At 37.0% G+C, this 26548-nt stretch overlaps 2 protein-coding genes across 7 annotated transcripts in view; one reads left to right on the top strand and one right to left on the bottom strand.

The window, feature by feature from the left end:
- The window catches only part of MON2 (MON2 homolog, regulator of endosome-to-Golgi trafficking), a 134708-nt gene extending 123129 nt beyond the window's left edge, over positions 1–11579 (top strand). For all 6 annotated transcript variants that reach the window (XM_032288754.1, XM_032288735.1, XM_032288743.1 and 3 more), the window contains 2 exons: positions 2588–2670; positions 7370–11579. In XM_032288754.1, the coding sequence (XP_032144645.1) occupies positions 2588–2670; positions 7370–7533 (247 nt within the window). In that variant the 3' untranslated portion in view covers positions 7534–11579. The remainder of the gene's footprint in view (positions 1–2587; positions 2671–7369) is intronic.
- A 6318-nt stretch (positions 11580–17897) lies between these two features.
- On the bottom strand, positions 17898–18868 carry LOC116558685 (putative uncharacterized protein encoded by LINC01465). Its single transcript, XM_032288713.1, is given in 1 exon segment — positions 17898–18868. A coding segment is annotated over 1 exon segment (396 nt). The 5' UTR covers positions 18516–18868; the 3' UTR covers positions 17898–18119.
- Positions 18869–26548: the final 7680 nt, after the last annotated feature.

Below are 26548 nucleotides of genomic sequence, written 5' to 3'. Positions count from 1 at the left end.
ATTCCAAAATACATTTTTTCCCAGAGATTTCTGTATAAGGACTTGTGAATCTGTATGAATACATGATATTATTTCCCTAAAGTGAAAATCATAAATAAATCATATTTTAAGAACATCCTAGTTTGTTTTACAGTCATTTGCAGGTTTCTCTCTGTGTCAGCTAGCCTGATCTTAGGTATTCTTTTCATCCAGTCTGCATAATTAAGCCCACGGACCTAAACTGACTTCTTTCTCATTATTCAAGCTATGTCAGTGGAAGAAGCACTAGGCTTTTCTGGTCAGCCAAGGATAAAGTTGGAGTACAGACCAGAATTCAACAAAGGATGCAGTCATAAATTAGGGTTAGGTTGCAAATCTACTTTTTTAATGTGAAATTAGCATTTCAGGCATAGCAAATGAAGCAAACAGAAAACAACATGGGAAAACAAAGTTATCGAAGTCAGGAAAGACGAAAATCGTTGTTCCCATCTCATAAAGTGCGATTGGAGAGGCAAATCACCAGTCTTAAATCTTTGTGCACGTTTTAATCATAATAAATTTCTGAAGTTGGAATTGACCTGTCAAAAGACACAGACACTTTATAGCTTTTGATATGCATTAAAGAAATTTCCTAATAGAGATTTATACCAATTTACATTCTCCCAGGAATGTGTGAATGTTCCTTTCCTTAATTTTTAGCACTTTTAAATTATTTACTAGTTTATCATTTATCTTTTTCTAATTTGATGAATGAAAAATAGTCATATGGTAGTTTGCTTTTATTTTTTAATTATCAATGCATATTAGCTATTTGTATTTCTTCTTTTAGGATCCAGTGCATTTTGAATTTCTAGAACATAAATTATAACTCCTCATACTCAAATTTATACACAAAACACTCCAAAGACAGATGTTAGTAATTTGGTTATGGGTGTGATTGAAAACTGATTTCTGAAGTATACTTGGAAATGTGGTAATAAGGTTGCTTTGAGGGGAATATTGTTAGAATATATTTATATATTATAAATTATTTGATTTCAGAAAGCAACTTTCACTTTATTTTTCAATGTTGTAAATTTTTACTTTTTAACTACTGCCTTTAAATTGAGCCTTATTTATAATAATTGTCCTATGAAGTTATATTGTATCATTCTGTGTTTGTTGCAGTATCATTAAATAGTTTTCTAAAAATCTGCATTGCAACACAGTAAAATACTTAAATGCTTACAACAGGAAGTCTTAAAATAGTACCTTGACTTGGTATTAGAAAAGTCTTATCTGTAGAATGATAACACAGATGCACACCAGGAATGGAGAGGGATAAGGGCGGGCCATAGAGCAGAAGAACTTTGTTTCTATCAGGAGAAAGAAGAGAATCAAGCTACTCTTGTTGACCCTTTACTCCAAGTTTATTCTTCTTTGCTAATGCCTCCAAATCATGCTACCTTAGGATTGATTTGTACCATGTTTCTTTTTTTTTTTTTTTTTTTTTTAGACGGGGGTTTTCTCCTGTTACCCAGGCTGGAGTGCAATGGCGCGATCTCGGCTCACCGCAACCTCCGCCTCCTGGGTTCAGGCAATTCTCCTGCCTCAGCTTCCTGAGTAGCTGGGATTACAGGCACGCACCACCATGCCCAGCTAATTTTTTGTATTTTTAATAGAGATGGGGTTTCACCACGTTGACCAGGATGGTCTCGATCTCTTGACCTCGTGATCCACCCGCCTCGGACTCCCAAAGTGCTGGGATTACAGGCTTGAGCCACCGTGCCCGGCCCATGTTTCTTGTTTGTAGTATTAGAAATGGTCCAAAAGTACCATTGTAATTTTGAATGTATTTTTAACAGCATGGTAAAATATATGCCATGTGGTAATAGTAGTCTTTGTTTCCATTTAAGCTTTGGCAAATCTCGTTAGAACTAATTAGTATTAAAAAAAAAAAACTTGTAGAAAAGTTTCAAAAGTATATATTATAAAATGTTTTAAGGGCAGGGCACAGTGGCTCATGCCTAATCTCAGCACTTTGGGAGGCCAAGGCAGGAGGATCACTTGGCAGGGGGATCACTTGAGCCCAGGAATTTGAGACCAGCATGGGCAGCATAGCAAGACCTTGTTTCTACTTAAAAATAAATAAATAAATAAATTAGCCAGACAAGGTGGCATGCACCTGTAGTCCCAGCTACTAAGGAGGCTTAGTGGGAGGATCACTTTAGCCCAAGTCAAGGCTGCAGTGAGCTATGATCTCAGCATTGCACTCCAGCCTGAGTGACAGAGCAAGACCCTGTCTCAAAAAATAAATAAGTAAAAATCAAATATTTTAAGCAATATCTGAAATACCTTACAAATAAATTTAGTTTTTCATGAGTAGATTGCCTCACCCCTTTATTAATTAAGTTATGGCAATAATAACTATAAATTTGATTTGTACACTGAATTACATTTTAATAAAATGATTTTTACTTTTATAGGAATTTAAAACTAACATTAATTTTGCATTGTATTGTGTTCAGTATTTTTCCAAAGTTTGTCTATTTGTACAAACTTTGTTTAAAAAAAAAAAACCTGACAATTTAAAAATCTTAATGGAAATGATTTCCTGTCTCTTTTTTAGGCAACAAGTAACAGAAATTATATTTGTTTTAAAAGCAGTCAGTACTCTTATTGATTCACTTAAGAAAACTCAGCCTGAGAATGGTAAGTGCTTAGAAACTCAGTTATTCTATCATAACATTTATGTTCTATTTGTTAACCGAATTATATGAACATAATAGTCATTAGACTTTTTTCCTCCAGTTCTCATGACAACAAAGCATCAAGTTCATTAGGATGTCAATTAAGTAAAATTAATTTGTAATGTTTTCATTTTTTATGGAACAGTTTACCTGACTTTTTTTCTTTAATAAGTTGTTCTGAAGTCAGGGTATTGCAAGAACAATCTGTGTTTCACATAATTTTAATGTAGAAGATCATGTACTTACTTGGAGAGAGGTGGAAAAAGGGCTTTATCTTCTAGTTGTACTGATTTACTTTATAGATACAAACTGTATAAGTAATTTTGAATCATTTTTTATCATTCTTTCCCATTTGTTTGCCCTTTCTGTTATTCATTCCTGTCCAGTCCACCCTTTACATGATAGCTGGAAATGATTTTTTTATAGTAGGGCTTTGATTGTTTATTTCCTCACCCTCTCAAAACAAAAAATTATTTTTCATTTACCATTTCCTACCAAATTGCAAAGAATACTGCAATCTGACTTCATTCTAGTCACACTTTATTTCCCACAACAGACTTCATTTCCCCTGCTATCCACTAAACTAATATTCTCAATCTTCCCAAGTTTTTCCAGCCTTTTGTTTATTCCATTATTCTGCTTGTATCAGCCTATTTGGAATACCACCCTACTTTTAAACCTTGTTTTTAATCTCTTAAAGGTAAATAATTTGTCTTTTTCATTTAACTCAAAGCATTTTTATGTATACTTGTCTCGAAGCACTCTATTTGTACTACAGTTATGCATATACATGACTCACCTCCCCTTAAATGTTAAGGGGAGAGATTAAGATTTTTGAGAGTCTTTTCAGACCATATTTTGTTCTGTTTTGAATCCTCTAAGCATTGCTTTTCTAAGTATGGTTTGTTGGACCAGCCATTGATTTGACTTCAAGAGTTTGTTACTGGTCTGGGACAAAATAGAGAGCTACCATCAGAATATAAATCAATTTTCACTAAACACGCTGCTTGGTTCATTGGGCACTTTTTTTATGCAAGAAGACATTGCTAAAGAAGAAAGCAGTGTGTTGGTTTACTTTCTGGCACAAGCTTCTTATTTTGTAGCAGATTGGCACCTTAAAGACCATTACTTTTATAATACCTAAGAAAAAAGGAGATTCCTAGTCAATTCTAATGAATGAGTTGTAGGATATTTGTTCTTGTCAACTATTACATAAGTGGAGTAAATACATATTTTTCTTTTGTTAAAGTATATTCATTGGTACTTTGGCCTAGAAGGGGTATTATAATAAATCTTAAGAGGCAGTACACTTGTATTTATACAACCCAAAGAGATGGATGGAATTTCTAAGAAAAAGCCTGGGGCAATGTCCTGAATTTATCCCATTAGAGTTCAGATTTGGGTTTTCTTAAAAAAGTGTTCTGGGCTGGCACAGTGGCTCACGCCTGTAATCCCAACACTTTGGGAGCCTGAGGTGGGAGAATCGCTTGAGCCTAGGAGTTTGCAACCATCCTGGACTATGTAGTCAGACCCCATCTCTCTCTCTTTTTTTTTTTTTTTAAAAGAAGAACCAGAATGTGTATAAAGCGAGAAAAAGAAGCAAAAACTCAGTAACTTTTTTTTACAAAACCAATAGGTTATATGGATAAGGCAGTGTAGTAATAGATGATCTAACTAAATGAATGTTAAAAATTGTTTAATAGAGTTAGGATTATGTCTCTGGGTCTATGAAGTGAAAATTTAAATTGAATGTAAGCATATAACATGATGATGATATAACATTTGAAATGCTGTGGTAAGCTTCATTAAGAAAAAAGACTTCATTATTTGTTCTGGGGCTTTTTTGTGAAAGAAGATGCATTTGTTAGACTTATTTTTGTTTGGGGAGATTTTGGGGGTTTTTTTGTCTGTTTTGAGACAGACTCTCGCTCTGTCCCTCAGGCTGGTGTGCAATGGTGGGATCTGTACTTACTGCAGCCTTGACTCCTGGGCTCAAGTGATCCTCCCATCTTAGCCTCCCAAATAGCTGGGACTGCAGACATGTACCATCACACCCTGCTAATTTTTTTGTATTTTCAATAGAGATAGGGTCTTGCCATGTTGGCCAGGCTGGTCTTGTACTCCTGAGCTCAAGCAATCTGCAAACCACTGCGCCCCAGCCGAGATTTTGTTTTTATCACTTTGCTTGACCTTTGTTTAAAATTTTAAATAGGTAGCATACATATACATGGTCCAAAAATCCAAAACTGTAAAAAGATATACAGGGAAAGTTTTAATTTGATCTTTTCCCGATTCTCTATCTGCCCAGTTCTTACTTTACCACAGACAACCATTTTTATTAGTTTGTGGATCCCTCCAGAAGGTTATTATCTAAATACAAAATACATGTTCTGATACTCCTCCATCCTTGTTTTGTACTAAAATGAATATGCATAATAGCCCCAAATCATATATCTTGTTCTGAACCTCTTTTTTTTCATTTAACAGAATATTATGAAGATTCTTATCAATTCATATAGCTTTTTTATTCTTTTTGATGGTTAATTCCAAAGTCCTCAAGTCCTCACAAAAGTATTTTAAAAAGCATTATATATTATAATATATATATTTATATATACTAAATACATGTAAATTTATATACTTTTATATATTTTTAATGTTTAATATATTTATATTTTAAATACATAATTATATTTATATATTTAAATATATATATTTATATTTGTATATTTAAATATATAACTATATATTAAATATATTTTGTTGTTGTTGTTTATTTGAGATGGAGTCTTGCTCTGTAGCCCAGGCTGGAGTGCAGTGGTGTGATCTCAGCCTACTGCAAACCTCCACCTCCCAGGTGTAAGCAATTCTTCAGCCTCAGCCTCCCAAATAGCCGGGACTACAGATGCTCGCCACTATGTCTGGCTAAGTTTTGTATTTTTAGTAGAGATGAGGTTTCACAATGGTGGCCAGGCTGGTCTCAAACTCCTGACTTCAGATGATTCGCCCTCTCAGCCTCCCAAATTGCTGGGATTACAGGCATGAGCCACCGTACCAGCCTAAAACATATTTTAAGAAATTTGAGTAACTTCCTTTGAGATGCCGTCTTAATGTACTTTTGTGTTTTACCATGATAAATCAAGGATTCATTTGGTCAATTGACTCTCCATCTGGGACAACCTAGATAGGTTTAAATCTGTCTAATATTTTGTTAAATGATTACTGTAAAGTTTCACAGGAGACAACTGAAGCAGACTTTTTTAAACTTCTTAGACAGTGGCTTTTAGACTTTTGTATTCTGCTAAGCAGCAAAATACTTTTTACAAATGAAATGTGATGTGAATTTCCAACATATTAAAACAGCGAAAAGCAGAACGGCTCCAGCCTGACTCCTCATCCTCAGCAGTACCCATCAGCCCTATTCCCCATTTCTTCTTATCACACCCACCCTGAGGAAGCCCCTGTTTGGGAAAAGAGGTTAAATTAACAGTATAGCATTTTCCAAGATATGTACTAAGGCATGAACATTGATGATGCGTGATGTCAGTAGATATTGGATGGAAAAAAATTCCATAATCAAATTAATTTTGGGAACACTGGGTTAATTTTAATCTGTTCTTTTACTATAAGCCCTTAATAAATTAATATGAATAATTAGTCTCCAAAAGATGAGAGATATGCAAACATCTGCCAAACTACTTTATCATGAGCTTTTTCCTAGGAAGTAAACTGAGGAACACTAGTTTGAGAAACTCATTTATTTTACATTGGAAGAAGTGAGATAAAGACAAATTAAATGACTTGATCAGGGACACCCATCGTTCTTATTTCAGAAGGAATTTTAGGCAACTGACACCCAGTAAATTGAAGTGAAAAACAGAATCAAAGGTCTTCACACATAGTATTTGTTTTCCTTTATACTATAATACCACTCAGATTTGAGACTTGTTTCACAAAATTTTAAAAATATCTAAATGTCTAAAAACTATCTTTCATATTGGTTGCCCAACATTATGCACAATACTTATAGGAAAATATAACTAATTTGGACATACTTTTGTCCATTCAGTAACAGTAGCATTCAGCTGTACTATTTGTTCATGATAGTGGTGAGGAAGGCAGGCATGGTTCCTTCCCACTCAAAGTCTACATCTAGTGATGTACATTAAAGATTAGCAAACAGTACAAGACAAGAATGGATCTGTTTGTGACAATTTATAATTATATTACTAAATCGTTGACCATAATTTGTATTTCAAAATATTTCGACTTTTAGCAGACAACTGAAAAGTTATTTTCTAATGATTGCAATGTACACTGCATCCTCTGGCAATTATACTAAAAATGACAAAGGTTTGGATTATTCTGAATGACTTCGTTAACTTTCAGAGCCTTTGCAAATTGAAATACCATTTAAAATGTACTTTATCAAGTTTATTGTTACTAATGACTGCACACTCAGCATATATTTTTCTCATACTTTAATAAATATAGCAGAAAATGCTTCAAAAATTAAAAAGATAAAAAGATACAAGCTTGTAGAAGCTTCATATTTCAGAATTTTTTCTTTACATTCAGTTTAAAGGATTGTGTTCATGTTAATTGAATAATCTCTGCTATTTAATTCCACTCTTTTGAGGTTTTATACCTTTGCATTACAGTTGATGGAAATACCTGGGCACAAGTAATTGCCTTATACCCAACTTTAGTAGAATGCATCACCTGCTCTTCTTCAGAAGTCTGCTCTGCACTTAAAGAAGCACTAGTTCCCTTTAAGGATTTCATGCAACCACCAGCATCCAGAGTTCAAAATGGAGAATCTTGACCAGCTACAGTATATTTGAAAGAAGAAAGATATTCTAAAAAATGTTTGCTCCTAACTGAATCTTCTGTGAGAAGGACATTTCTTACCACAAATAATTCTTGGCAGCTGTTGTTGGCCTTCTTTAGATTCTACTCACCCAAGTTCAGTAATTCATATTACAAGCTTGCACATCTAACAAAGGCCCCTGAATGAGTAGCAGTGCAAGCCTTTAATAAATTAAACTGATGGGATGGATAATTAATACTACAGTATACATGCTACCGTATCTCCAGTTGGTGATTTAAAGTGAGCTTATGTACAGTTTGTGGTGTATCTGTTAATGATGTACTTTTTAAAAAGAAAGAAGAGATACTTCAGTCAGATTTATTAGGCTGGTGTTTTTGCAACCTTTTTCAAGTACAAAATCGTACTAGAATTTTATGCAAGATGGTACTGTAACATTCCATATTATCTATAACCAGCCTTTATTAACAAAGGGAATTGATATACTTGTGTGTATAATAAATGGTACAGTTCTGTATAAAATAGTTGCATTTATTTAAATTTTAAAAGTATTGATAATGTTAAATGCTTAAAGCTCTATTTATTATTAATACAAAATTGTTTGCTTATGTTTTTACTTATAATTTGCCTTCTTATGTGGCAGATAAGCTCACTATATGATCATGCAGTTAGCCTCATGCTTATTTTAAATGTATATTAGTGACCATTAAACATCTGACCAGTAAGGTCATGTGAACACAGCAGCAAATAGTTTATGATTTGCTGGTTTTGCAACTTCGAAATATAGGTTATTAATACATTGATATATATTGTAGCACTTTGACTTCATCATACCTCATTTCTTTAAACAGCTCTCCAAGCTTTCACTGAAGTCTGTCTGATTTTTATATTTGCTGTCTGAATTTTAAAGACTTTTCATATTTTATATTTCTACTGATTTTGTTTCCCCTGACAACATTTGTCACTGTCTTTGAATTACGACCCAGGCAAGATGATTTCAGATTTTCTAAAATTTTGCCTGTGAGGTTTTGTTCATTTCAGTGCTTCATTTTGTAATGTCTTCTCAAGAAGAAAAATACCTATGTTAACTCACAAGTATAAAATGTGTGTGTATATAAAACAATGAAAAGTGTATTTTTGGAGATAGTCAAGCATTTAGAAGTGCAGTGAACTTGCTGTAATGGAGTAAAATGCTAATTATGTTTCACTTCCTATCCTAGTGAAAAAGAAAAGTGCTCTTGAGTACAATAACTTAATTATTTCTTAAAATACTGACTTTGACCTAGCTCACTGTATTTTTTATTTAATGGATTACAATATTTTTCTTCTGAGTTAAATTTTCATAATTTATGTGAAGACACAAAGATGTTTAAAACAATGATTATTCATAAGAAATCATAATGGTGTTGGTATTATTTTAGTGTATTGGAAGGCTTTTGATTTTAATAGAATTTATTAATTTGAGCTTCTCCATAATAATCATAAAACTGCAAAAAGATATTAGAATTGAGTCATGAATGAGATACAGTTTTGAGGCTATTATAATTGTGTAATTATTTAATTTGCACTATTATCTGTAAAAATGTGGTAAGGTCTTCATTTGAGGGGATTTTTTTATTTACATGAGTTAATGAATTTCTATTATTTCACCTAAAATTAAGGTAAAATGTGGCATTTCATAAGTTCTGCTTTCAGCATTTTCCTTAAATTTGTAAAAAGTAATCATTCAAGCTGTGTACTTATTTTCTATCTTTGGGTATGTTAAATTGAGGATTAGAAAAATCCACATAATCACTGATAAAGCATTGAAACAGAATAACCCAAGGGTAGTGTACCAATTCAGTAACATGTTAAAAATATTGCCATGCATTTATTCAAAGGAAAATGGTCTATTCTTGAGAAGTAACAGATCAGTTGCAATTAGGATAATTAAATAGTTAAATGTGAGTCAAGTGTATGCAATATGCATTTATATGAGCAGAGTAATTTGAGCTAATACTGCATTAGCATTCTTTATCAGGACCATGCCCTGCAGTTCAAAACATAAACATAGTGAATGTGTTATTGCCATGTAATAAGGTAATCAATGCCAGTCTTAGTGTGGAGCAACTGGGTGGCCCTCTTGGTAGTATAATTTGACAGACTTTTCCTCCAGAATATTTCCGGTTACCCTCCAAGAGTCACTTCTGTAATTCATTCCCTTGAGTCAAACATTCCTTTAGGTTGCATTTTCTAAAATATTCTGATTGCTGGTATGGAACACATTGCCCTTGTCTTGTTAGTACAAATTGGGTTCTTTAGTGACCAGAAGAACTGGAGTGTGTGAAATTACTAGATAGCAGGAGATTCAAAAAGAAAGCTCTCAAAGATAAGATTATTTTATAGCACGATTGATTCTATAACCAGCCCTTGAAACAGAAGTAAAAATGTCCTTTGGGATACTTACTAGAAATACTATGAGGTGTTTTTTTTTTTTTTTTTTTTCGATTTAGATGGAGTTTCGCTTTGTCGCCCAGGTTGGAGTGCAGTGGCATGATCTTGGCTCACTGTAACCTCCATCTACCAGGATCAGGTGATTCTCGTGCCACAGACTCCTGAGTAGCTGGGATTACAGACATATGCCACCATGCCTGGCTAATTTTTTTGTAATTTTAGTAGAGATGGGTTTTCACCATGTTGGCCAAGCTAGTTTTGAACGCCTGACCTCAGGTGATCTGCCCGCCTTGGCCTCCCAGAGTGCTGGCATTACAGGCATAAGCCACCACGCCTAGCCAAGAGAGTTTTAAGCCTTATGTCGTCACTTGTTGTCACTGACAGTGCCTGTCTTATACAACAAGTATATGCCAACAATTGTATGATTCATAAAGCATTTTTCTGACCATTTTGTCCATTATAAAGGAATTAAGCTAATTGTTAACTTGCACAGATTACTTCTTAAGTTTCCTATAATGCTACCACTGCCAAGGGAAAAAAATACATCATTTTGTAATGTCTTTAGTATTTCTTTATAACTAGTGTTAAGGTTTTGTCAATTTTACTGTATACATTTGTAACATGTATTTATTAGAAGCCTTTTAGGTTCCAAAACAAAAGGCATAAAGTCTGGCTTAGAGAGAACCACTTTTCACTTGCTTTCATTTTTAATTTTATTCACTTAACAGCTAACATCTCTCTTGTTTCTTGTTTTTTCTGTATATGGTTATCAATTCAACTCTTTTTATACTTCTTAAATTTGTATGTATCATCAGAAGACAGAGATGAACAATTTGGTATAGATGTTTTATTCTGGAGAATAATATTCAGTTAAATTATTTCTACAGTAGGCCAATAATAACTAGATTATTTGTCCTTTCTCAATATATTTTAAAAAGTATTTTGTTTTATTGTCAAAATTTGGTACCAGGTAACCATTGGGCCAAAGGAACATCAGTTCTGAAACTAAGGATGAGTTAGCATAAGTTATGGAACAATGTTAGAAAATAACTCAAAAGTATATTCTTTATTAATGAGGTGATCATTATTACATTTGTGTCAGTTAAGGGCAGTTATTTTATAATGTCTAGTATTTTCTCCCCAAATGTGTAACAATTCAGATGGGCAACCAAGTTTTCAAGAGACTGCTCTAGGTGAAGTCTGTGTAGCCAAGGCAGAACACTTACAGGAGCCCCTAACTGTGCCACCCTTGGAATGGAGGCAGTGTATAGGCCCAGAATATTGTGGATTACAGTTTTTCGTAGAAAACTGCCAGAGATGTAGACAGAAATGGTCTCTGAAACCATTGCCAGCAGCCGGTTATGTTCGTTAGATTTCCACTTAGGTTTGGCATTTTGGCAGATAATGCTGATCTTGTATAAGGTGTCACATTTTACTATGCTTAGTGTTTCTGGGTTGTATTTATCTACATTATTAGAGAGAATTTTGCTTTAAAAAAATTATAAGAAGAATGGGAGTTCATACCACATAGTATTTTACCAATTTATATAAAGTGGGAAAAGTCTTTAATACTTCATGATCACTTGAATTAAATTTTTTGTATCTCTGGAGAGTAGAATAGTGCTTTCATTTGAATGAAAAGTGTTTACAGATTCAGAAAGAGAGATAATGTCTTTGTATCTTGATTTATATACAGACTATTTCAGAAGAGGTTAAATGTCTTACAAATCCAATAATTTCTAATGCTCTAACAGTGTTGGCTATTTAAAAGAACATATGGCAAGTCCTATATGAATATTCTTGGTCATCTCAATTAATTCTGAGGCAATGATGAACAGAGACTCTACCTCTTATTTAACTCTACACATTGACTTTTCAAAGTTGTTTCCGTATTTCTAAACAAAGATGATAATGAGTTACTAATTCTTTAGAGGAAAAAATGCATAATTTGAGTGTGGAGTTGATTTTATAATGACATTAGGGTAATTATTCAAGTTTCATAAATTTACTACTATATCATAAGAGAGATCTTTGACTACTTTTCTTCCTTTTTCTTGGACATCACTTTCTGTCCTCCCTCTTCTCTCTTCTATGTTTTTTTCCTTGCTAACTTTTATGTTTACGTTACTTCTCTTTTCATTCTATATTTCATTCTATATTTTTCTCTTTTCATTCCCCTTTCATTCTTTGCCTCTTCTCTTTCAGCTCTTTCCCTAATTGTGCCTATTGCTTCTTCATAAGAAGTGGAGCCTTTACTGCTCATTGCCTTTCTATTAAATGAGATTCTAGAAATACTTTCCCCTTTGGCCACTGTTGCGTTTTTGTAAGATAAAGTTCCCATGCCATTTTGAAATAGCTGAACAAGTTAAAGTAATTTGTTCCAAAAACTGGAAGTGCCATGGAAAACTAAAAATAAAAAATAATAATTTGTGACTATAACTCCTACTGTCTTTATGAATACATGGGATTCAGCATCCAAGATGCTCACAAAATGGGATTGCTATAAATATGATGGATTCAGCATCTGAATTGGTAACAATCATATTTTTTATGATGTGGATAGAGAGATTATACATCTTTTCTCAAAGTAAAGTATTTAAAACCTGCTTAAATGAGTGTTTGGCTGGAATGGTGGCCCACACCTGTAATCCCAGCACTTTGGGAGGCCAAGGTGGGAGATCACTTGAGGCCAGGAGTTTGATACTAGCCTGGACAACATAGCAAGATTCTAACTCTAGTTCCATTTTTTCTTCCTTTTTTTTTTTTTTGAGACGGAGTTTCTCTCTGCTGCCCAGGCTGCAGTAAGTAGCATGATCTCGGCTCACTGCAACCTCTGTCTCCCAGGTTCAAGCAATTCTCCTGCCTTAGCCTCCTGAGTAGCTGGGATCATAGGCGCGTGCCACCACACCCAGTTAATTTTTGTATTTTTAGTAGAAACAGGTTTCACCATGTTGGTCAGGCTGGTCTTGAACTCCTGACCTCGTGATCTCCCTCCTGCTTCTGCCTCCCAAAGTGCTGTGATTACAGGCGTTAGCCACCGTGCGCCAGCCAAGAAAATTTTTTTAATTAGGATTTTCTTTTTTTAATGATTTTGGGAGTGGGGGAGATCTTTGTTTTCTGAGGCAAATGCTTTAAACTATTTTAGATTTATGCCATCTTAATATTTATTGATTTGTAATATTAACACTGCCTACTTACAGGAAGGATTTGAGGCAGCTTATTGCCCATGTATTTCAACTATATTCATTTTTCTGTTGCAAAGCAGTATTTGATGGAGGATCTAGAATCTTATAGTTCTCATATCTGAGTCTTTGTAGGGTGTATTTGTTATCTGTGTGCCTGGTACTTACAGTTCACCCAAAGGTCAATTGAAACATTCCTAATGATGCTGTGGTATTGATTCTGGCCCCTCAAGTATGAGATTATTATATTTGAGACCATTTTCAGTTGCTGTGAATGTAGTTACACTAAGTTTTATTTTAAACTAAAATTAAATAAATAGTGCAACCAGGGAAGATCTGCTAAACCATGCCATTATTTGAAAAATCATTGCAATATATTAACAACTGCTTCCTTCTATGAAGTTTTACTAGATGGGAGAAAAAAACTCCATAGCTATAATATTGCAATTTTATTTTTATCTAGAAAAATAAAATATTAGGCTTCAGACCCAACTGTGCAAATTTCATTTGCTTTTCATCTTTTACTACTACCTCTGTGTCATAATTTAACACATAACATACAACTCCTGTCTCTGAAGGCAGCTACCATATGGTGTTTATGTCAGACTGGATATATTTATCTAATTTTGTGAGATTCTTTTTTAGTTCCCAGCACAATTCTTGAAAATAATACACTGTTGTTACTCTTTCTCCTTACAATTTTTATGTTATTGAGATGTATCAGTTATGTATTATAATCATGAAAGTCTATTAGCCTCAAACCCAAAATTTCTTTGTAGTCTAGGATACATTTTTCATGAAAGCTATATAGTTATAATTATGATTGTATAGATCATTTATTTGCTTTACAGTCACCACTAAGCATGATTCCAGGTTTGTAATTATATTCCAGTAATACTAGCATTTCTTTATAACTTAAAATCATAACCACTTTCATCATTTACCTTTAGATCTGACAAGTGATTTATTTTCTTGACTATGTTTGCTTTCTCAACACCGTTAGGTCTGAAACATTATTGACACCCCACATCACTTACTCTGTTTAAAGACTTTATAAGTAGTAATTCACATATGTTTAGGATGGTCAGTTTGGGGGAAAAAATTATAGAATAAAGGGGAAATGTTCTTGAGCTTTATTAAAGCTATTAATATATAAAATGAAAAATATGAAACAATCAGCAGAAGACACGAAGTGTGTCTGAATAGTTTAGAAAGAAAGATTTGGAACCTTGAGTTAAAATGCTAGGTCAAGTAAAAATCTTGATGTAGATTAGATTCTTTTAATCTAATGAGCATTTTTTTTTTTTTAATTTGGTGAGGCTGTTTTGAAACTGCCTATCCATATCAATGCCAGACTGTCTCTCTGCATCTCAAAGAAAATAATTTGCTTTAAAACTCCTTTTTTTTTTTTTGAGTTATGTAATGAAAGGATAAAACAAGAATTTCTACATTTTTCTGTGTACTACAGTCAGTTAAAATAATTTTTCTAATTCCTAATTTTAACCACCATTTTTGGAATACCTAGTATGTGGAGGCCAGGGCTTTAATCCTCAAAGTAGTCTTGCAAATAAGTTATTCTCATTTTACAGAAGTCAAGGATTAGGGGTTGAAGTGAGTTGCCTAGAGTCACACGCCTTAAGTCGAGGTGGACCACTGTGTCTTGCTTTTTCAAAAGCAGTTCTTTTTACTACATTACAATAGTTTCATGTTTTACAGTCCATTAAAATGAAGACTTATAAACTAAAAATACTCTTGAGGCAATTACTGTTTCTATGACAGGCATTGGGACAAACATACTTGAACATAATAAAGAATTTCAAATACTGTGGGGAAAAAAAATTCATCTTAATAATGATGACCTTGAAAGTTGCATCAGGTTTTTATTATTCGTCCAGGTTTAAAACATTTTATCTGTTTAAAACAGATGTTGCGTGTTTTAAGAAGATATGTTATAAATAACAGCATAGTGGTTAAGAGGCCAGAGTCTGGGGCCAGACTTTTTAAATTCAAATCCCAACTCTGTTCATTACTAAATGTGTGACCTTGGGCAAGTTAATTAATCTGTTTTTTGTGTCCTCCTCTGTGAAATGGAGTTAATAATGGTATTTAATGCATGGAGTTGTTTATTAGAATTAGAAATGGAGTGTGTTGTTAAGCCCTGTGCCTGGAGCATCATTGCCACTAGGTAGTTAGGGAAGTAAAATGGGCACACATCATTCAGTCATGGCGAGAAAAATCTACGTCCTCCCATAATGGAGACCAATTTTTTGCCTTTTACTGGACAACCGCTGAATATTAAGAATCTACTGTGTGCCAGTAACACTGTGTCCTTGCTGTATGTGACAGACACTATTTGGAGCTCTCCAGTGCTTATAGCTAGTCAAGGAAACCACATATATAAAATAATACTGGATACAACACTATACAATTAAGTACTGGTGTATCATTAACAACTTTTTAGACCCTATTTTGTGTTAGGCATTGGGTTAGTCTCTGCCCTTATAGAGTTTACAGCTTTACAGGGAATATAGACCTTTTAACAAGTATGTAAAGTACAGTAAAAGGTAAGTACAGATCAAAATAGGATCGTAAAATAGGGAAACAACATAGTTTTCTATGGTTCAGGTTATTATTACTGTTAGTATTCAGAGGACGTTTTTTAAAGAAATGAAAAGGCTCAGTGGTGAAGATAGAACTTAAAGTGAGTCTTGATGGCTACCTGGATTTTGGATGAGTTCAAAGGATTTATGGGGCAGATTTCAGGCAAAGATAATGTGAGCAAGTCTTATTTGTGAAATAGAAAATAGTACATTATGGTGTGTGGTGTGAAAACAAGGTTGACTGTGAAGGATTGGGTCCCTTCATAAAATTCTTTGAAAGCTAAGGAGAGTGTTTTAGATTTGAGATAGCCGGGGTTTGGAGTGATTTAAGAATAAATTATGAAACCAAGGAAGATAGGTATATACAGTATGGAAAGCTAAGGTAGGAAGCTGTTGCAATTTTCTTGCTATGAGTTGACAAAGGATTGAGTCACTGATGGTGGTAATACTCAGAAAGGATACTTAAGATTCCTGATATGAGGGGAGGAGAAAATGTTGATGTTAATACATTATATGTGGGTGATGAGTATACTGGTGTTAGCAGGGTTAAAAACAGATTATGGAAAGAAATCTAAGTGATAAAGTAGTGTAATGACTGAATTTAGTTGGAAACTTTACTGCTCTAACAAATCTGTATACCATAGACCAAACAGCTGTTTAATGGCCATTTAAAAATCTGTGTCATTATGGCAAAGGATATTTGCTTTGGTGCAGAATAATCTGATCCACTGTGCAGTGAATGAGCAGTGAGGGTTGATGTCCATGGCAGCCCAATCTTTGCTTATCAAAGAAAGATGGTATGACGTTTCTACAGACTTTCTGGTAAGTGATTGATAAGTGAGTTTCTGCTTTGTCAAGTAAAGCAGTTAATTGCAAATGTATAATGTTGACGTAAATAAATATTCTTAATTGGAAATGGTTCTGATTGGATTTTCCAAAGTACCTTCAGTAGTTGCTTTAAAAGGCTTAAATTAGCCTAACATTATCTGTCAGTTAGTGGGCATAACCAAATATATTTCACTTTCTGAATATGCAAGTAAAAATACTGTTACATGTTAGGCAGGCTGATTTTTAACTTGGAAACTTGTACTTTTAGTACAGTAAAATGGTATCAGTGGAGTAAAGAAGAAAAATAATTTTAAAAAAAGAAAACTTGTACTTTAAGAAACTGTTAGGGTCTCATCGCCTATAGAAACAAAAAGCCAGTTATTTTTTAAATTGCAGTGAAACTCTTGGCCAAGAGGATCTGTTGTCCAAAATTACATCGTGATGGCTTAAGAAAAAAAAAATCTTATTTTGCCAAAAAGGGAATTATACAAGGATATCCTTATGCGTTGCTGCCAAATATTGTCCTAGACCATAGCCCTCTGGCCTCCATGAAAGGAAAGTCTGAGCAAAGAGAACTATAAATTGCTTTTCTAACAGTTTTCATTTCCCTCCATTCCTTATTTTGGCATCAGCAGTCTGGGAGTAAGGCTAATGGGGGGATGCCAGATGTAGTCATTAAAAATAGAGAATGCAGTTAAATTGGAGTATCAGATAAACAATTTAAAAAATATATGTAACATATGCCAAAAAAACTGGTTATCTGAAATTCCAATTTAACTGGGGCGTCCTATATTGTATCTTACAAGCCCTAACTTTTTCTTTAAAATAATTTGCTAACTTCCTACAAAAAATCTCTTAGGAGGGGGGAAACAGTCCCGTAAGTTGTCTGGGCCAAAAGCAGAAGCAGCTCTATAGCAGTCACCTTCTCCCTAACTTGGTTTAAAAAGAAAAAGCCAAAACCACAAGTCCCAGGAGTTTGCGTTTAAAGCGAGCTGTGCCGCAGCTTTCCCGCCTGTTTTCTGCGGAAGCTAACACGGCGACCACGCCGCGCGGTTGGGGCGCGCACGGTTGTGTCCTTGCTGGATGCGAAAGGAGGTGCCGGAAACTTCAAACCCCGGCCAGGGTACAACGTGTCCGGTAAGGCGGCGGTAAGCGCCGCCATCTTCTTTGCGGGCAAAGGCCGAGAAAAGTTTGGGATCCAGTTTCCCCCGCTGAGGCGACGGAGGCCATAGACCGCGGACCCACACTCCGGTGACGTGGAATCGGGGTCTCCCTTTCGGGGCTGACTTCTCATGGCACGTCGAAGCTTGCCAAGGCGGGGAAAAGGGACGCCGCCTCTGTCCCGGATGTAAGATGGCGACGCGGGGGGGCGGCCTGGCGGGGTGGTCACGTGGGGAGGAGTAGCGCGCGAGCCTCCTTAAGTGATCTCTAAGGTTCGTCCGGACGCACAGGAGCAGCAGAGCGCGAGACGGGTCGTCTGTCTGCGCGCGTCGAGTCGCCGCCGTTGCCACCCGGGCCACCGCCGGGCCCGGTTTCAGTGTTAAGGGGTTTTCGTTTGTTCTGTTTTCGCCTCCTGCAGAGCTGAACGGGATTTCCCCGAAGGGTGCTGGGGAACGGGTGGCCTGGGGACTTCCCGGCTACGCCTTGGCTGCTATTTCGCGGAGCCGGCGGCCGCGTCTGCGGGATGTGTCCCGACGTTCGTCCGCGCGGAGAGCGGGCCGGCGGCGGGTGCGGCAGCGCGGCGTGGGTGGGGGCCCGGGTGCCGGGCTCGGCCGTAGCCCAGCCCCCACCGCGGGCTCGGAGCAGGGAGGGGCGCGGGCGGCGCAGCTCGGGACGTGGCGGCAGCTCCTGGCGGGCGAAGCGCGGGAGAGCTGCTCGCTGCCTCTCGGGCGCCGTCCAAAACCAGTTGGTGTCTCACTGCGCTTTTGCCGCCCATTTTCTGCTTTCGAGCGGCTGAGGCGACGCGCTCCCCTCGGGGCACTGGAGGGAGCGGCTTTCTCCGCAAGACACCACCGCCTTTTTCTCTTCAGAGCGGGGGCTGACGTAGAGAACGCCGGTTCTAGCACCCGGGTCCCGGCGCCGCCTCCAATCCCCGTAGCTCTCGGTTCGCGCCGGGAGCAGGCGAGCCGCGCGGCGCTGGGCGGGGTCTCCGGGCGCGGCGTGGCGCGACGGGGAAGGGAAAGGAAAAGAAGGGGCTTCGAGCCGACGTCGGCGGCGAGGAAGGACCGAGGAGCGCCAGAGCCGCTTTGCTGCCCTCCGCGTGGTCCCCTGCCTCCCCGACACCATGGCCCTGGCTGAGGTAGTAGTTTGTGCTGTTGGTCGGGTTGTGACATTGCCCGCTGTGGAGATAACTGCGCAAGCTACTGCCTTGCTAGTGCTGGTGATGCTCAGCGCCGCGGAGGACAATGGCTGGGAATCCCCTTTGTTTTCCGGGGCGCTGCCTGGGGATAGCCGGCGAAGCCTCGGCGCCCGGCCGGCGCGTCCACCACGGAAACCGTTAGTTTCACATTTTCCTGGAAAAAGGAAATGCGGGGAGTCGGGTGGACTGCGATGCATTTTAAAGGCTGGGGAAGAGCGAATCCATTGGATTCCTTCACTTGAAGGAAGGAGTGGAATTGTGTAAGCTAATTGATGCAGATAACTTTTTCCACCCTGAAGAATTCTAACGCTTCTTTCAGCAGTTAATGCCAGATTTAGTGTGTACCTGTTTTACTTCATTCTTTAGCTGTAGGTTGGAGTGGAATGAGCGATCCTGCGGAATTAGCATTTGTAGGGGCAGAAGAAGTAGACCTGGTAATTAAACTTTATGCCTTAACGTTTTAGATCTGGTTTCTGATATGCTGTCTCCGTAAATCTGAGCGTGTCTTTAAAAATGTAAACCCAAAGCAATTTAAAGTTTCTCTTTAAACTTTGCAGCTCCGCTACTGAGAAGATTGAATTTATGTGTAGTTAATTGCACCATTCCGATATTTTAATGTATGAGGCAAACAAATAAATTTTACGTACAGTGTGCTGTGAATAGTTTTGGTTTTTGGTTTTTTTTTCTTTTTTGTTTAACCTCTGGGCTCAGATTCTGCTTGTGTGGTGGGTTGGTTTTTGGTTTTTATGGCCTTTGATTCTAATGTTATGTGGTACTTAAATACATAACTTTGAGTTTCTGTATGGGAGAAGAGGACTAGGAGTTGAAAGTGTGGTTTCTAGATTTGAGTTTAAAATCTAACAGTCATTTTGATTCCTGAGTGACCGCTACTCCTAATAGGAAAATATCGTTGCATAGAGAAGGTAGTTTGGATAACTAATGAAAATACTCGAAGTTCTAAATACCCTGAAGTCTGTGTGGAAAATAAGATACTTGTATTTTTACATTTTATTTTCACTAAGGGAAATAGGTGGTCAGTTTTAGTACTTTTCTTTGAAAACTGATCTGTATTTGATTTGTATAGAATAGTTTTGAATATAATGTAATCACAAGTTTTTGTGGTTTTCCGATGCTCAGTTGACAAAAAAATAAGGCACTCCTTTAAACCAACCAGACCCTTCAGTAGTTTGATGCTTTTGTCATTCAAAAGTGATCTAATATATGTACCTTGATTGAGTTTGGTTTCGCCTTGAGAATAACCTTAATCTGATCTCATCAGAATGGAGAGGCCTCATTGTGGGAAGGGTGGTGAAGAACCTTATCTTGAATCTTAAAATGCAGAAAATACTTGAATGTTGGCTCTTGAAGTGTGTTTTTCTTAATAGCAAAGCACAGTAAATTCAAGGCTTTATTGAGTACCTGCTTACTTAAATAATGCAAACCTCTGGGGTACTATGTCAAATCTTGGTTTATGGATAAATGAGTCATAACAGGCTAATTACACTATTATTTTTCAAAACACTTCATTCACCTAACCAAGCTAATCAACCCGCTACACTCTGACATTTTTTCTGGAGAATCAACAGTTGTTAATCTGCACCTCAAAGTATAACAAGTTCTGCTTGTAATTTATTAAACTTTAAGTGGATAAGCACGCCAGAAATGCTCAATGTCCTATATAGACAAACTATTCATACTTTATATCTTGTGCTTTTAAAGTAAATTACTATTTTAAAGTAACACTATTGCCCAAAGAGTAGTAACATTTTTGAGTTATTGGGTGTAAAGGTACTTTGAGAGGTTGACTGTTTCCTAGGTTACAAGAGAACATACTGCCACCAGCTGACTTGTTTAAGTCCCATAGCTATATTTCTGCTCTGATCTCCAATTTTAAAAGCGAGTCTGCTAATGACATTTCTCTACTCACGGACTGACTGAAAATTACCAACTGAATATTTTCCTTGTTGATAGTTTCTTACAAGGTGAATTTGCCTAATCAAAAATATAGCTTTCTGATCTTAGTATTATTGACATTTACTTGGTGCAATTAACTTTTTTGTTAAAGGTCTACTGTCAAGCATTTAAGTAATTTGTAGTTGCAAAAAGCCACTGATGGAAAGTAATAAGGTAGTAGTTTGAGTGCCCTTCTCAATAAATACATATTAAACCAAAGGAAAGCTGGGTTATGGTAATGACATTTTAATAAATGCCATCCTCAATTGGAAATGGAGACGATGTTATGGTATATAGGATCCACCATATGGAAAAGATTCTTGGAGAACACAGTTTTGCTTCATACTTCAAAGTTCCTGATTGCTAATCTTACATAGATAAGCTTTGTTTATAAGCTATTTTAAAATAACCTTTTGGCAGGTAGGCAAGATGGCGGGGGGCGGGGAGGGTCGTGCAAGGGTGCACTCAAGACTTTGTGTCTTGTGGAGTGGTCCCCAAAGAATTCCTGCCAGAGGCACCTGACAGCACAGATTAGCTCTTCAGTGTATAAGCACAAAGCACCAAAAAGGCTGAGATTTCCTCCCAGCTACACGCTTTCTCTCCCTATTGTTGATTACACTCCACCTGCTCCATGGTAAAGAAAGCTGACAAAGGAGGTGCTCTTAATTTCCTTTCCCACTGAATAATCCCCTCTGTAATGACTACAACAAAAGGTAAATAGAACAATCATCTTCAAAAATAAATTAGGCCAGACTGGTAATACCCAAAAGGAGAATTATGACCACTGTCATAAACTCTGAAGAGCCGTTGGTGCCACTGATATCTAGATAATTAAGCAAAAATTTGAAAATTGTCTCTAAGATTGTCTAAGTTCAGTAAGTGTTTTTGTTAGGTTATCACTGTTGGGCGCCATGTGGAGAGCAAAGTAATTGTATAGGTAGGTCATTGCCCCAAAGGAAAACAGGAAAGATGTTCGATGAAGTGTTTAAGAATCAAAATGTAATTAGCTGGGTGTGGTGGTGCATGCCTGTAGTCCCAGCTAAGGAGGGAGGACCTCATGAGCCCAGGACTTTGAGGCTGTAGTGAGCCATGATTGCACCACTGCACTCCAGCCTGGGCAACAGAGTTAGACTGTCTCCACCCCCCCAAAAAAAAAAATTAATGTGAGCTAAGTGCAGTGGTGTGCACCTATAATCCCAGGTACTCTGGAGGCTGAGGTGGGAGGGTCACTGGAGCCCAGTTGTTTGAGACCTGCCTGGACAAAATAGTTGAAATTCTGTCTCAAAAAAATAATCAAAATGTGGGTAGGTGAGAAAAAACATTAGTGACCTACTTCAGTTTTGAGACCTGGCGGAATAGTGATTGAACAATCAAAGGAAAGAAGTATGAAACACTTCAAATAGTATAGTATAGTAATTTAGGGAGTTCTGGTTATGTTTGTTGCCTGAGATCTTGGAGATGACGATTGTAGTTGATAATATTCTAGGTGATTTACAGTTTAATTTTGTATTATCTGCTACTCATACGCTGGGAATGTCATTGGAATTAAGAGAAATATTAGTAGGTCTACATGGAATATAGAGTGTTTTCTTATCTCAAGTTGAAAATTATATATATATATTTTTTTGGTTAAATTTCTGTTTTACAGTTATCTTTCTTTAAAAGTGCTGTTTGTTCAGATGTAATGGAATGGTACCTACACAGGATTTTTGGCCAATAAATTTGTGAATAGGGTCCTATTAAGGCATACCATTGACACCCTATAGTATAACTTGTCTTTTAGTTATATCAAATATGAGCAAACCTAAGATACAAATCCTGTGTTGTTTTTAATGATAAATTCTTAGTTCTTTCTTCTTACTAGATACCAAACAACACTTGCAGAAAATATATTATTTTCTTCCAATCAGGTTTACAAATTCTGTTAGTTCCATTGTAATGTAATTGAGAGTATTTTATCATGGAAGTCAGGAGTTCACAGAAAGCCAAACTGTGATATTTCACAGAAAATTAAAGTAAATTAAGGACTGCGAACTCCACAGACATTGACAGTTTAGATCATTTATGTAGTTGTAATGCTGTTTTCTGTTACACAGAAAAATCCCTTAACTGCTCTTTGGTTGAGTAATAAATATGTGTGTTTTATCTCACTGAGAACAACTACCAAAAAGGTATTAAGATTCAGAGATTGCTGTTTTAATATTCTGCACGTAGTATATTTTAAAGCCCTTGTTAAACAGAAGTATTATATAGACACAGGACATGGGCTAGTTTCAGTCATAATAGTAACACTGACTTAATGTTACCATAATAGATGGCAGAAAGAGCTGACTAAACTCTGAAAACATATGTAAGCAAATTAAAATATATTTTCCTGTTTTATAAACAAATTTACATTCTTTTTAACAAGAGTTTAGGCGAATAACCAGAATAAGAATCCTATCTGACATTCATTTCTTTTTGTAGTGAATGAAGCTTATACAGAATAAGTTCCAGATAAATTCATTTATTCATTTTATTTATTTAACAGATGCATCAAAAACCTATATGCCAGGTGCTGGGGATATACAGAAGATAAAACAACAACAACAACAAAAACCCGCTCCACATTATGGAATTCACATTGTAAAAGGAATACATTTCCCTATAATGATTACAGACATGTAGTGAGGACAATCCATGGGCCACCTTAGTTGTTTTCAAACCTGAATTCCACTCATACACCTATTCTAGAGCCCTTGCTCCAAAACCACTGTTGATATTGCAGCTGTATGTTTTTAAAAAGCCATTTCCCATTGATTTTTTTTTAATAATTGTACCTGCATTAAAAAAGAAGTGATAGTTTAGTTTCACCAGGGCTGTTTTCTATCCTCCCCAAACAGGATGACACTGCAGAAGGTATGTCACCTTTCAGAGCTTACGTTATTGTAACAGGTGCCCAACTACCTTGTGAAGAAATCTAGACTGCATAGCCAGATACCACATTTTATGATGTACACTCTAAACCTTGTAATAGTTTAAAGAAGCAGGAGTGCACTGTGAGTAGGTAGAGAATGTGTCTGTCTGGAGCAGAAATGTCAGATTTTTTTTAACAGCATAAGCTATGGAGAGCCTTGTGGGGCCTGAGAACAGGAAAGACAGAATCAAGTATCCTACCTTATATAATTTATAGCTTGGGGTAACTAAATGGTTGTAATGATTCCCTCATTACAGAATAAGTCCAGTTTCACAGTGCAGAAGATCTGATAGAAATAGAATGTTAACATTTACAGCAGCTCATGAAATAAAACTAGACTTCTTCAATGGCTGTCAATGGTTAAAACCATTAAGTAAAATGCTGATGGAGAAGTATTTAATTCATGGATCAGGCTAACCACACTCAAACTCACTGATCAATTTGAACATTACAAAAACAGAGATAACTAGATATTCTAGTTCAAATAATTGAACTACATGGTTTACTAAGACTCTAGACTCTCATCAGGTTTCTAGATCTGATGAGCAGTTTATTAGAAACTTAAGATATAGTGGAACATTTTTAAATCACAGGAGTGCAAGTAGAAAAATCACACTGTGAAATTCTACAGGACAAATCTGTTTTAAGAAAAAAAAAAAATTAGGCCGGGCGCGGTGGCTCAAGCCTGTAATCCCAGCACTTTGGGAGGCCGAGGCGGGTGGATCACGAGGTCAAGAGATCGAGACCATCCTGGTCAACATGGTGAAACCCCGTCTCTACTAAAACTACAAAAAATTAGCTGGGCATGGTGGCGCGTGCGTGTAGTCCCAGCTGCTCAGGAGGCTGAGGCAGGAGAATTGCCTGAACCCAGGAGGCGGAGGTTGCGGTGAGCCGAGATCGTGCCATTGCACTCCAGCCTGGGTAACAAGAGCGAAACTCCGTCTCAAAAAAAAAAGAAAAAAAAAAAAAATTTAAGGAAAAGGCAGGAAAACCTGTAGAGCAAGATTACTTTAGAGATATAGAGATATTTATTAGTTTGGCTGGGTGCTATAATCCCAGCACTTTGGGAAGTCAAGGCGGGCAGATCACAAGGTCAGGAGTTCAAGACCAGCCTGGCCAGCATGGTGAAACCCCATCTCTACTAAAAAAATACAAAAAAATAGACCGGGTGTAGTGGCTCACACCTGTAATCCAAGCACTTTGGAGGCCATGGCAGGCATGGATCACCTGAGGTCGGGAGTTCAAGACCAGCCTGACCAACATGGTGAAACCCTGTCTTTAAAAAAAAAAAAAATACAAAAAATTATGTGGGAATGGTGGCATGCACCTGTAATCCCAGCTATTTGGGAGGCTGAGGGAGGAGAATTGCTGGAACCCAGGAGGCAGAGGTTGCAGTGAGCAGAGATTGCACCACTCACTCCAGCCTGGACAACAGAGCAAGACTCCGTCTCAAAATTTAAAAAAGGATATTTGGAGAAATTTTTAAATTGACTGACTATTGGAAGTTAAATAGTAATTTTTGAAAATGGTATTGTGGTTATATTTTTTTAAATCTTTTGGTATATACATATTAAATAGTTTACTAATGAATAATATGATGTTTGGACTTTGCTTCATACTTTAATTCATGGGGGATGGGAAGACACATGGGAGTACATAGGAAAGAAGCTTGTCCTTGTGTGGGTATTGTTGGTGGGTGATGCGTAGATGGGGGTTCTTTATACTGTTCTAGTTTTGTACACATTTAGAATGTTCCATAATAAAAATTCAAAAACAACGCATAAGAGAAAGATTCCTGTGGTTGAGAGACAACCAAAGCAAGGTGAGAACACATAGAAAGCCATTTGGGCCGGGCGCGGTGGCTCAAGCCTGTAATCCCAGCACTTTGGGAGGCCGAGGCGGGTGGATCACAAGGTCAAGAGATCGAGACCATCCTGGTCAACATGGTGAAACCCCGTCTCTACTAAAAATACAAAAAATTAGCTGGGCATGGTGGCGCGTGCCTGTAATCCCAGCTACTCAGGAGGCTGGGGCAGGAGAATTGCCTGAACCCAGGAGGCGGAGGTTGCGGTGAGCCGAGATCGCGCCATTGCACTCCAGCCTGGGTAACAAGAGCGAAACTCCGTCTCAAAAAAAAAAAAAAAAAAAAAAAAAAAAAAAAAAAAAAAAAAAAAAAGAAAGCCATTTGAAGGTCAATAAGGTGCAGCTAAGTGTTCTTAGGGTATCCTCCCAGACCACTTTGAAATACTACCTTGAAGTCTATCAGAGGATCAGTCCATTTTCCTTTTAATCCAGATTAAATTTATTGGCTAACAATGGTGGAAGTTCACACATGCCACAACAAGGATATCGTTTAAATATATCTATTATAATTAAAATTAGTAATCAGAACTAATAAGAGATGTGCCGAGAATTTGTGCTAAGTACTTTGTAGGTATAAAGTACTTGCTTTGGGTGGGCACGATGGCTCACGCCTGTAATCCCAGCATTTTGGGAGGCCGAGGCGGGTGGATCACTTGAGGTCAGGAATTCGAGAGCAGTCTGGCTAACATGGTGAAACCCCGTCTCTACTAAAAATACAAAAAATTAGCCGGGCGTGGTGGTGGGTGCCTATAGTCCCAGCTGCTTGGAAGGCTGAGGCAGGAGAATCGCTTGAACCAGGGAAGCAGAGGTTGCAGTGAGCCGAAATCGCGCCGCTGCA

The sequence above is a fragment of the Sapajus apella genome, unplaced genomic scaffold (assembly GCF_009761245.1).
Source record: "Sapajus apella isolate SASKATOON/1434 unplaced genomic scaffold, GSC_monkey_1.0 scaffold2, whole genome shotgun sequence".
Lineage (NCBI taxonomy): Eukaryota > Metazoa > Chordata > Mammalia > Primates > Cebidae > Sapajus > Sapajus apella.
The sequence above is the reverse complement of the archived record's forward strand: the minus strand, read 5'-3'. Positions and strand labels throughout refer to the sequence as shown.